The sequence below is a fragment of the Parasteatoda tepidariorum genome, chromosome 9, assembly GCF_043381705.1.
Source record: "Parasteatoda tepidariorum isolate YZ-2023 chromosome 9, CAS_Ptep_4.0, whole genome shotgun sequence".
Taxonomy (NCBI): Eukaryota; Metazoa; Arthropoda; class Arachnida; order Araneae; family Theridiidae; genus Parasteatoda; species Parasteatoda tepidariorum.
This window is the reverse complement of record NC_092212.1, coordinates 21,102,281-21,115,380: the sequence shown is the minus strand read 5'-3', so window position 1 is coordinate 21,115,380 and position 13,100 is coordinate 21,102,281. Positions and strand designations below refer to the sequence as shown.

At 26.2% G+C, this 13,100-nt stretch overlaps 1 protein-coding gene across 4 annotated transcripts in view; it reads right to left on the bottom strand.

Moving 5' to 3' along the window:
- Positions 1-13,100, bottom strand: part of LOC107445775 (rho GTPase-activating protein 29) — a 214,740-nt gene that overhangs the window by 120,500 nt on the left and 81,140 nt on the right. Inside the window, exon 1 of one of the 4 annotated variants that reach the window (XM_043047839.2) lies at positions 9,910-10,728. The exons of the other annotated variants lie outside the window; for them this stretch is intronic. Within the exon in view, the coding sequence (XP_042903773.1) occupies positions 9,910-10,068 (159 nt within the window). The 5' untranslated portion in view covers positions 10,069-10,728. Of the gene's footprint in view, positions 1-9,909; positions 10,729-13,100 lie in introns of those variants that run through there. 4 annotated transcript variants of the gene reach the window in all.

Here is a 13,100-nt window from a genome sequence, read left to right as displayed (position 1 = left end):
AATTTTTTTTTATATAATTTTAAAGTATGTAGGTGAAATTTAATGAAACAGAAATAATTGTAAATTAATTCTCGTAGCAGTAAATGTGACATAAAAGAATCATAATTGATTTTGGAGAAGCATTTCTTACTATAAAGTTTTTTTTTTTAATTTTATCAATTTTAAGTCTTGTAACTTCCATTGCTTTTACTAAACGGGAGTTTTTCAGTCGTATAATTTTTATTAAGTAGGCAAAATTACATAAACTAAAACCAACAGTTTAATAATTGAAATTTAATGAAACAGAAATAATTGTGATTAATTCTCAGAGCTGTAAATGTGACACAAAAGAATCATAAGTGATTTTGGAGAAGCATTTCTTACTAGAACAGTTTTTTTAAAAATTAATTTTAAGTCTTTTAATTTCCACTGCGTTTACTAAACTGGAATTTTTTAGTCGTATAATTTTTATTAAGTAGGTAAAATTACATAAAATAAAACCAGCAGTTTAATAAGTGAAATTTAATGAAACAGAAATAATTGTAGATTAATTCTCGGAGCAGTACATGTGATACAAAAGAATTATAAGTGATTTAGGAGAAGCATTTCTTACTATAAACGTTTTTTTTTAAGATTAATTTTAAGTCTTATAACTTCTATTGCTTTAACTAATTGTGATTCGTTTAAACATATAATTTTTATTAAGTAGGTAAAGTTACATGAACTAAAACCAATAGTTTAAGAATTCACTAAATAAAAATAAATGAAATAAGTAAAATTAAATGAAAGAGAAAAAAACTAGCCAAAAAGTAAAACAATTATAATGATTCAAAAGAATCGTATCTGTTATTTAGAAAAGCAATTCTTAATCAAGCAATTCCTTCTTTTTTCCTTTTAAAATTAATAGCTTTGACTAGGTATATTTTTTTCATAATATAATTTTGACTAAGTTATTTAAACTTAATTGAAAGACATCTAACTTTGGAACTTCCTCAGGAAAAATCGATGTTTTTAATTTACAGGTGAAATTAAGCGGAACAATTATCAAACGGTTCTCGGAGCAGTTATAACGAGGAAAAAAAAATTAACTTCTACTTAGAAAATCAATTCTATGGATTTTTTTTGATCAAAATGAAACTTTATTTTTTTAGTTAAACGTTATTCTTTTTTACATGCAATTTTTTATTAAGTAGATAGAATTATATGAAAAATAATTTTTTTCTACTTAACAGTGGACCAATGCGCTGAACAAAAATTCGTGCTTTTAGAATGTAGATAAAATTATTAAAAACATAACAGTCGTGGAACATTCTTTAATGGAAAAGAATCACAACTGTTATGTAGTAGAAAATAATTTTTTTGCGAATAAATTGTGAGGGTGATGATCCTATTTTATAATTTTTAATTTAAATTTATTAAAACAGTAAAATATCAACAGTCACCTCAAATTACTAAACATTAAATTAACTGTTAAAACATGTGCTAAACTAATGGCTAAATTAAACATTATGTTTAAAGTTAAAATAGAAAAGTTAAAATATAAAAAAGCAAGTTGATTAGTAAAAATATTTAAAAAAAAATAGATAATTAATCTACGCCATCCAAAAAGACAAGTAGACAAATAAAATGAATTTTCATATCCAGATATTACAAAAAAAGAAGAAATAAATTTTTTTTTATTATGAATTTTTATCTGCATTCTTTACAAATTGAGAGAGAGAGGGAGCAAAGATCACAAACGGAAGTGTTGTTACGGAAGTTTTGTTTTATTGCTTTTTACTGTTGTTGTTGCAATTGTTTTATTATTGTGCGATTTTCATTCAAACGGTGGTTTTTGTAAATCTTTGCGTGAGTTCCAACAGTGATACAGGTCGCATTTTTGTTACAATGAAAGATGACGAATTACTATTGATTTTGATGGAATAAAACATTCCAATGAATAGTGGCAAATAAGGTACAGCAGTACAAAATAAAAGTTCAGCTACAGTTGGGGAATTAATAGGTTTCAATGCCCAGCATAGACTGAAAAATTTTTAATCAATTATATTTTTTAATACTCGACATTATCAGGGGTCTGTTTTCCCTTCACAAAATATCTTTTTATAAAAACGGATAATTCACAAAACATTTTAACTTAAAAACGGACCCTTCACAAAATGATTTTTCTTTCAATGGGACCCTTCACAAATTTGTTTATCTTCATTTTTGTTTTGTTGATTGAATAAACCCTTCCCAGGCCAGAGAACAAGAAAGATGGATGCAAACGAATTAAGTTTTGTCTTCGGCAGACGATTCTTCCACTATTCGTCCGAAATGAATATTCTGTATTCAGCAGTATAGGCTGAACACTAAATATTGGTATGTTACATCTCTAATTTAGAAGCAGCAATTGCTGTTGATTTTTGAAAATTAAATTTTTTTCATTATAATTATACAGTGCTGAGCATAATCTTGTATCTATTTACAATTTAAAAACTCGTTGAAAAAGTTTTTTGCAATAACCGGACCCTATTAACACAAATCATAAAAGCAGGACCCTGGTTGAAAGAATGTGAATAGTTTTTTTCACAATTTCACAAAAACCGGACCTTTCACAAAATGTCTGGACAGACCCCTGATTATGCACATTTAAGAACATTGCTCCCAAAAATAAAAGTGTAAATTAAATTTTTGCGATATAAAATAATTTCATTAATGTTAATGATCTTTTTAATGTATAATAAAATTCCTGCAATAAGAGTGAACGCAATCGGTGTTTAATAGGGAAATCAATCTATAAAATTTAAAAAAATATATTTATTTTTATGCATTACTCTACAGTATGCATATTTAAGAACATTGTTCTGAAAATATAAGTATAATTTAAATAAACACGTGTTGATCAAACTAGTTGTATCAACATACAAAAGTGCTGATAAAATATAACTCTTGTTGCAGGAAGGGAAATTATTGATTTCAATTGGGAACACAGATTGGGAAACTTTCAAATAACAAATTTTTTTTAAGGGAGGGGGTCATTTGATAGAATGATTCAATTATAATGCTGCATTGTTGAATTAAAAATTAAAATTTTGGCCGAATTAATGATATAATTTTCGAAAGATTAAAAAATTGTCACCGATTTTAATGATTTTTATCATGGTAGAAAAGTTTTGCAAACTGCCTTCACCTGGACAACCAGCTCACGGGCAAATCATATGTTTACTGGAAATTAGCGATTTTTTAAAAAAAAAGTTTACTTGTTTTCTCAAAAAAAAAAAACATTATTTAAGATGACCTATTTTTGATTTGAGGCTATCAATATTTAACTTCGTAGCCTAGCTCGATTTTTGAACCCAACTCAGAATATAAACTTACCTGGTATAAAACTATCTTACCTAGAATATAAACTTACCTGGTGGTTATAAAACTATCTTACCTGGAGGACTTTTGATTCAACTAACGCCTCATCTTTGCGTTACATGTGGAGGAAAATCACGAAGAAAATTTCAAGGTTAGCCCGACGGCAAGGGAATTTTCGATATGATCCATCTACCACTAAGGATAGTTTATGTCCTAACTCTGGTTGATGCGAGAGTAGAAAACAAATCAACCAGCCCTCGATGGGATTCGAACCTGGGTTAGGTCTTTCTATAAAAATTGCAACTTTGTTTCAAACGTAAGGTACTAAAACGATGGCTAATCTATTTGCCTTGGCAAAAGATTTTCCAACAACGTCCTTATAATGCAATCTGTTATTTTTAAAAAAAATATCTCCTAATTGTAATACTTAGGTTGGTTAATTTGCCTTGTTAATACTGGAAGCAAGTAAAAGTAACAGTAACAGCAAGTAAAAGTAACAGTAACAGCAAGTAAAAGTAACAGTAGTAGCAAGTAATTATGTTGTGTTGTTTATGAATTGCTTAAAAAAATTGAGTATGAATTGCTTAAAATTATTCATGCTTAGTGCTTTGAGAATGGCCAACATAAAAAGATATTCATAAATTGCTGTCTGTTCTAACTTGAATCATCCAAAAAAATCTAGGGCAATATTTTTAAGTTACGGACGAAAATTCCCCCCCCCCCTTAAATGTTGATAAGATATGACAGTAAAACTAATGCCTTTTGATAACAGTCCTTTAAAAATCACTTTTTATTCAAAGAAAGTTCCTCTGCTCTGCATTTTCACCTTAAACTGCCTCTTACACCTGCTCAGTGAGTTAAGTTTCACTTAAGTGTCATGCTAAGAAACCTGAAGTCATAAATATTACGTATTTTTATGTGTTGAATGTATGTATTTTTTATATTTACGTACTTTCGTTACGTTTTTTTATTATTTTTAAGAAAAATGCTTGGTAATGAAATATTTTGGATTTCTACATAAATTTCAGAATTAAAAAAAAAAAATTCCCTGTTAAGATTAGATTGAATTATAAAAACTTTTTAATGTCAACATAAAAAAGATAGTAGTAAAATAATCTATAAAACTTAATTTCATCATTTACTTTATTAGTTTAAAATAACTGTTGAGCAAAGTGAATATTTTTGAGTTGTTATTTGAAAAAAAAAAATCTAACATTTAACTTTCATACTATAACTAAGGTCTTTTTTGGGTCAAAAAACGAAGAAAACTATTAACATTTTCCTAGATTAAAACTTTGAAATAAATTTTTTTTAAAAATTCGTATTTTGGCTAATGATAACTATTTAAATTAATAAAAAAACTTTTTTTTAAAAGAAAAAGAAAAACTATAACCCCATATTTTATATCCATTATTCAATCAATATAGGTCCTATGTTGGCCCCATATAGGCCGATATTGGCCCTATATAGGAACAATATTAAAAAATCTAAACATCCCAATATATGGTCCCTCGGTGAATGCTCATATAGGACCTATATTGAGCCAATATTGAGCCCAATTGGGGTAAAGGTAAAATTTTTGCTGCGGATGTTATGCCAAAAGCTAAAAAATAAAACTATTAACCTCTGAAGGCCTATTTTATTGTATGGAATCCTCACGTAAATATTCTCTGTAAATTGGGGAGGGAAAATACGTTATTTATCACATTTCTAGGTCAAATATCATATTTAGGAGTATGTGAGCTACGCGCTAAAACATATTTTTTCCTTTATACAGAAAATCCATAAAAAAAATGTTGTTTATAATGAAATGTTTTCTTTATTATTTTTCTGAAACGAAAATGAAAAATAATTTTTTTACTTACAGCAGATTGATACAAATAAGCATTATGCCATCGTTTAAAAAACAAAAAATTACTTTTTAAACAACTTATATGCTAATAGACTCTAATTTATTAAAAAATAGAAGTTTTTAAACACTCCAAAACGTGAGCGAAATTTAAAATGCTAAGTGGGAAACAATTTAAGGAACAATGCGTAGTTTAACCGGTAAACAAAAATATTAATTACGCAGTAATTTAACCAATCTCCTACATAAATAGATAGAAAAGATTCAAGGTGAAAGATTTTTCTACCTAAATGGTGCTAGAGGCTCCTTATTTGGGGACTTCAGTTAACTAAATCTTACATGTTCATAAACAAGATTTAATTCAAATTCTGTGCTTATTCAAATGATCTACAGTATAAAAAATTTCGGATCAAATTGCAGTAAATAGTACCGGCACTCAGGGTGGCAGTATTTTTAATTGTAAAATCCATTTTACCGGAACATATTAAGGAACAGAAAATCAGATGCAATGTAATTTTTATAGTAATAATTACCGTAAAATCACTAAATCAGACAAATGAAAAAAATATTACTTAAAAAAATTACGGTACTTTAGACCGTAATTTGATACGAAATTTTTTACAGTGTAGTAATAATGGTGTTAAAACGGTAAAAAAAGTCTAATAATAATGAATTTAATAATACTGAAAATAATCTGAAATAATTCTAATAGTGTTATAAATGTTCGAATTTATGATTAAATTTATTATAATTTTTTAAGTAATAAGAAATTGTTTGTATATTTTTGGCAGAAATTGTTTGTACAAATGGATTTCATTTAAAAACGTAACATCTAAAAATAATAAAAAATTAAAATTCTAAATAATAATGTATTAAGTCACTATATATTACTATATTATAATAAGTTAAAAATATTTCATAGCCGATTAAAAATAGTTTAGACAAAGGGGAACACCAAACACTTGTAGCAAGAATGCTTTACTTATTTATTCAATTTAATTACTGGTTGGTTTATTTTCTAATATTTACGTAATTATTAATGAAAATAAAGTAATTCAATGTATTTTATTTATTTCATTTTATTATTTAAGTTATTTATCAATAATTTAACCACTGATTTGTTTCTATATGAGTTTGCGGAACTTTCGAACAGGATGGGTAAATTTTATACTTTAAAAGTAGATTAAGGTAAATTCAATCAGTTTTTTTTATTATAAAACTCTAGTTTAAAAATAATTTCAGATATTTATCTGCCGATAATATATAAATATTAATATTTATTATACCTTCGTCAAAGAAAATTGCAAGTGAACTTTTCGCACCCTAAATAACTTTTGATCTAATAGTAGGATTTTCACGTACTACGATTCAGTCTTAATAGTTTAAAGGAGTGATTGACTTCAAATATACTAATTAATTAAAACTATATTTCAATATCTTCTTTTTTCTTCTCAGGAATCTGATTTTTGATATTCGAAATGGGGGAATAGCCGAAATCTGGGAAATATGGTTCCGACAGTTTGACCAGATGGGCTGTCAAACGTTTTGACTCATTAAAGTTAATTTTACTTTTTGCGTATTTCGACATATCTCCAGAACTTTTTAAGTGAATTGAAAAGTTATTGTCCACAATCATAAAATTCGTTTACCCAAAGATATTGCCATGCAAAAAAATTTTTTTTAATAATTGTTCATTATTTTTATTATTTTATTTAATAATTGACGAAAATATTTAAGTTGTAAAGTATACAAAATGTAATTTCATGTAGCAAGATGTGCTTTAAAGAATGTAATTTTATATGGCAAAACATAAAATTTGAACAGAAACGGTCAAATAGTTTCCGAGAAATCGAATTTTTTAAAAAAGTATGTTTAAAATTCTGCTCCAAATTAATACTAATTAATTCACTTTATATTATACTTAATTATAAATTAAAAGTTCTTTAAATAAGTTTAGGTAATCCTAAACGTGTAATCCTTGCGAAAACGAGGTAGATTTTTTTTTTATTACCAATTTTATATCTTTTCTGGTGTACAAACGGCTCTGCAATATATAACTTTTACTTTAAATATCAGTGATTTATTTACAAAGAAAATTTGCCGATTTGAAACGTAACATCCTGTAATTAGGATTAAATATAAACATGTTTTTTTTTTTGTTCCTTTCACTTTTGAGATACTTCTTGGAAAAGATGCGACGAAAAATGATGGTTTAAAAAACATAAGAAAATAAATAAAAGAAAAATAATTTTTTAAACTTACTAATTATAAGGTGACTTTTAAGTGATCTGTCACGATTATAAAGTGATTATTTACTCATGGAAATAATATTTTTATTTGGTTACTGATTTTCTGGCAACAATGACTGATCTAATCACTAAATTATGTACATAGCAAACAAAAAAAATTACTTATTTATGAAACAAAATAAAATTATTTAGTTATGCCCCTTTTTATTAGTTATGATTTCTAAAAGAAACAATATTATTAAATTATGGAAAAATTCTTAAAAGAGCCAAAAACCAATTTTATATCTTTTCTGGTAAACAAACGGCTCTGCAATAGCAATATATAACTTTTCTTTAAAATATCAGTGATTTATTTACAAAAAAAATTTGCCGATTCTAAACGTAACATCCTGTAATTAGGATTAAATAAAAATACGTTCTTTTCTGGTTCCTTTCACTTATAAGATACTTCTTCGAAAAAATTAAAATAAATAAATAAAAGCAAAATAATTTTGAAAACTTACTAATTACAAGGTGACTTTTAAGTCACGATTATAAAGTGATTATATACTCATGGAAATAATATTTTTATTTAGTTATTGATTCTCTGGTAACAATGACTGATCTAATCACTAAATTCTGTCGATTGCAAACAAAAAAATTGCTCAATTATGAAACAAAATAAAATTATTTAGTTATGCCCCTTTTATTAGTTATGATTTCTAAAAGAAGCAAAATTATTAACATTTGGAATTTTTTTTTAAATAAAGCCAATAAACAACCATTTAGTTTAAAAAAAAATAATTATGACTTTTCTTAAAATGATGAGTGATCTGATGACTAAATTGTTTATATTATTATAAGCCGATTTGGAAAATTCCTAGAACAAAATTGCGTGATTTATTCCAACAATTACTCTAGGTCTATTTATTGTGGTAAGATCCTCAAATTCTGAAGTGGGATTTTTTTATTTATCAATATATGGCATCGCAGAAGATCGCGAACAAAAAGGCTATTCTTGGAAAAAGAGAATGGCAGTTAAGAGAACTGTGGTTGAGTAAGTTCCTGACATTTTCGTACTTTTTAACCACAAAAATGTGAGCGTTAGAATTACTTCTTCTGTTACACGTTGTGAAATTAAAAAGAAGGAATTCTCGGCAAAATTCGTTCAAGATAAAAAGCGTGCTGTTTTTATTGAGCATTTTTTTTTTAAACTTGCTTTTTAATTTCAGTCATATGTAATAAACCATTTATAATAAGCAAACCCATTAGTGTAAAATAATAGATTTTATTTTATAAAACTATATAAATATTTAAAAATACAGATTATTATTGAAACAATAACATTTATGGAATCGCTAAGAATTAACTGTAGATAATTCTGATAAGTTTAATTATTTTTTTAAAAACTCACTGACTATTGGAATAGCTTGCACTTTTTAGTTCCGGCTTAATGGTGCGTGGATCAGATGCAATTATGCTGCATTAAACGGGAAGTTAAAAAAAAATTTGAAGAATACCTGCCTTAACTTTCTTTAAAATATTGACCATTTGGGTCTGCTGAAGTATATACATTTAGGAATCAAATGGGTAAATTGATATGATTTACATTATATATTATTTATTACACTGAAAATAGGAATTAAGATTTTTATTGAGTTTCTAATTTTTTCTTTCAAATCGTAGGTATAAAATTGCGAAAAGAAACAAAAACAAATATCTTTCTAAAATCAAATTTATCCATTTTTAAATCTTGAACAATTAAACAAGAAAGTAATTATTAAATAAAAAGTGATTTCCCCGTAGTAATATAACTGCAATGTTAAGCCCACAAATTTTTTTACTTAAAGAATTTGAAGAAAATAGATAAATGCAGTAAGAAGATAGGTATTTATTTAAATTTCTTATTAATTCAAATTTGCATATTCCAGGTACAGAAATCAATTCTAAATGCACACTTTTTTGCTTTTAATAGCTCGATTGATCATTAAATTCACTGATTGAATGTGAAAAACTATATTATTAAACGAGTGGTATAGCATGATTATTTAAATTAATCGGGTATTTCCTTATTTTAGCTATCACCTACGTTTAAAAGAAATCATAATTTCATATGTTCAGGCGAAAATTCCTAAAAATAAAAAAAACTAATATTGAAATAAGTCTGTTACCAGGTTTTAAAATTTTGTTAAAAAATGCAGTGTTGAAAAATTTTGCTATACATTTTGTGAATTATTTTTTACTATACGAGTTTAATAAATAGTTAAATCGTTATTAAATTAAAGTGTTTTTTAAAAACGAACTACTTTAGAATTTTTTACATAGAGCATAAATTACAATTATTTAGAAAATTACAATTTAAAGAAATAATCAGAAATTTTTTTTTTTAACCACAGTTAAACTTTTTCAATAGTTTTAAAATATTATGCCATTATTAAATGCATTGAAATTAAATTATCGAACAAGATTGCAGTTAAAATTATAAATGTGGAAGAAAGGGGAAAAACATACCTTAATTTGAAAAAGACTAAAGCTTCGCTTAGGTTTGCTTCTTTGCTTGCATGCCAAGCATAAAGCTTTAGCCATGTCTAAAACATTAGACATGCTTGGATTGCCGAAATCCATGGACCCAGATCGCCGAAGTTTTGTCATGTTGTCACACCTTTTCATAACAGAATTAGCCAGAGTGAATACTTGAAATTATATCCAGTTTTTAAATCAAAAATGGTTATCCAACAAGTTTATGAAGAATGAATCGTATGCCAAAATTTGGTTTACTGTCATGTAACTTTTTCACGTAATAACAGAGTCATTTTCACTTTTTTTCACAAACGATGTATTTTTCAAACGACTTTTCAAAAAAAACTTTTTTTTTTACAAACGATTTATTTTTCAAACAATATTTATATGGAAAAGATTTTACGAACGATTTTTATAAAAGTTTTTATTTTTCAAACGATTTTTTTTCACCAGTCACAAATTTAATTAAAAACATGCAAACGGATTATCAGAATCCATTTTTATAAAATCTTGGTTCACAAGTTCTTGAAAAAACAAACAAACAAGTAACTAGCATGGTTAATTTTTAAAACAAAACAAAAAAATTATTGATTAATATTAACGAAAAATATAGAAGTTAATGCTTACTAAATACAGATAGGAAAGAATAGTTATTTTAAAACAATGGAAATAAAAAAAATATCGCCAATCGTAACCAAATTTTTTACAGGTATCGAATAAAAATCCTAAAAATGTTCACTCCATAAATCACCAATAAATCCGAAACACAGATAACCGACACCCATTCCGAAACCGAGAATAAAACTAACTGATCACTCACTAGCCGCAGTTGAAATTCGCTTGTCGTTGACGTAACAAGGAAGATCACCGTGACGTCACATCGGTGCTGGTGGATACGGTTGGTTAGATGGCCATGACGTTCAACCCCGACCTTCGAGTTTGCAAAAGAAAAACTTTACTCCCGATTTTCTTAGCGTAGATCTAATTCTTTTGAAGACAAAATCAGAGCACCAGTTAGAAAGGAGAGTTCAGAACATGAATTCGGATATAACCTTAAAATGAAGCAATTAATTGTTTGTTCCGAGCTTAGAATACACATTGGTAATTAGAAGATGCTTTTGATCCATTAAGGATAACAAATTGTTTTCCCCTCTTTTCTTTCTCTCTCTCTCTCTCTCTTTATTTTCTTTTTTCTTTCCGGCACTTTATTCTTCCTTTAACAAAAACACTCTAAAAATCCAAATAGTAGCACCGATACAGCAAAAGGTTAGAGTTTAACACAGTTACTGAAATAAAAATTTAAAGTAACTCTGGGTTTATAGTTCGGCATTTAGATAACAAGTTCCACAATTTTTTTTTTAATAAAAACTTTTTAAACTGAGGGATACTTAAATATTGATCTATAAATTCTTAAAGAGATTTAAATAAAGCTCTTTGAAAATATTACTCTGGGTTTATAGTTTGGTATTTAGATAACAAGTTTCACAATTTTTAAAAAATAAAAACTATCTAAACTAATAGTTTGGTACTTAGATACCAAGTTTCACAATTTTTTTAATAAAAACTATTTAAACTAAGGGATACTTAAATATTGATCTATAAATTCTTAAGGAGATTTAAATAAAGCTCTTTGAAAATATTATTATAATACGTCAAGCAGTTTTTGCGAAATCATGAACGCAAAAAATAAAAATCCTCAAAAGTTATTTATTTTTTATTTTTTTTAAATTGCAGGAGATATTTTTACTGTATGAGCTACTGTTTACTGTATATTATTACTGTTTCCCGTAATAATTTTTTTTCATAATCTAAAAATTCGGAGTTTTTTACTCGATTTTGCTTATGGGAATTAATGATTTAAATGTCATATACAGGCCTTTGATTTGTTTATGTCATATGCATTTAAATGTCATATACAGGTTAACATAACCCCTTAAGTGTTAGCAAGAAGTAAACTACTTTTGACATTTTTTATACCTAAGTTCATTTCTTCCATTCATTAGTTAGGATATATTTTGTACTTTTTTCTTTAGTTTTTATTAATTTAAGTCAAAATAAGTGAAGAATATTATATTTAGCATGTTAAAAAGGTAAAATGTTCCAAACAGGGTTCACTTCTAAAGAATTTCTCAAATTTGCAATTTTTTGCAGTGATTTAGATCTAAGAGAAACCGTTTTCGTCATAAAAATAACTTAAATTTATAAAATCAATTATTGACAAATCTGTGAATATGAATGAAAAAAAAGATTTTTTTAAACTATTTTTTAGGATTTTATATATTTTTACAAGTATAATTCCTATAATAAATAGATTTTTTAAAATTAACTATTAGGTGTTTTTTTCTAATTGAAGACTACCAAAATATATTTTTGCTTAAAATTAGAGAGTCAGAAAAAAATATGTATATAAAAGGGACACTGGTGTTCCATCTGCGTCAAAAGCTTAAAAGCGAGCTTCTACTTTCGCTTAAATTGTTACTCTCTAGCGCTACAGACGTAATAAGAGTAAAAATAAAAAATATTTAGAAAAACCAATTTTGTTCTTTTTATTCTTAAAAAGTTACTGTTTGTAGCTCATTTCCATTGAAAAGTCATTATTTATTTTTAGAGTTCACATTTTTGTCTTAACCCTTCGACGCAGAATTTTTATTAAATATATTTTCTTGCTTTTTTCATTAATCAATATTAATTAGGGTAAAATGAATGAACTACATTATATTTAGTATTTTAATAATTTAAGGTTATGAGATACAGCATAAAATACCGGTATTTTTTTTCTACGTAAATGGTAAAATGTTCCAAACATGAATTTATTCCAAATTACAATTTTTCAAATTTGCAGTTATTTAGATTTAATAGAAACAGTTGTTCATCATTGAAATTTCTTTAATCTGCACAATCAATTATTCATACATTTTTAAATATGAATTAAAAATAAAAATAAATTCTTGAAATAGGTTGATTTAAAAAAAAGAACAAATGATTTGCAAATCTCTATATCATTAAATTCAACAAGTTTCAAAATTCGATGTAGTAAATCAACTTTTATGATCAAAATTTCTTCTTAAATCATTATAACATCATCATGATTATGATACTTACAATATTGATTTCATTATAAAAACCGGTAGTGATATCCATTAGTGTAACAGAAAATGTTGTTGCGCTTAAGAAATAAAAAC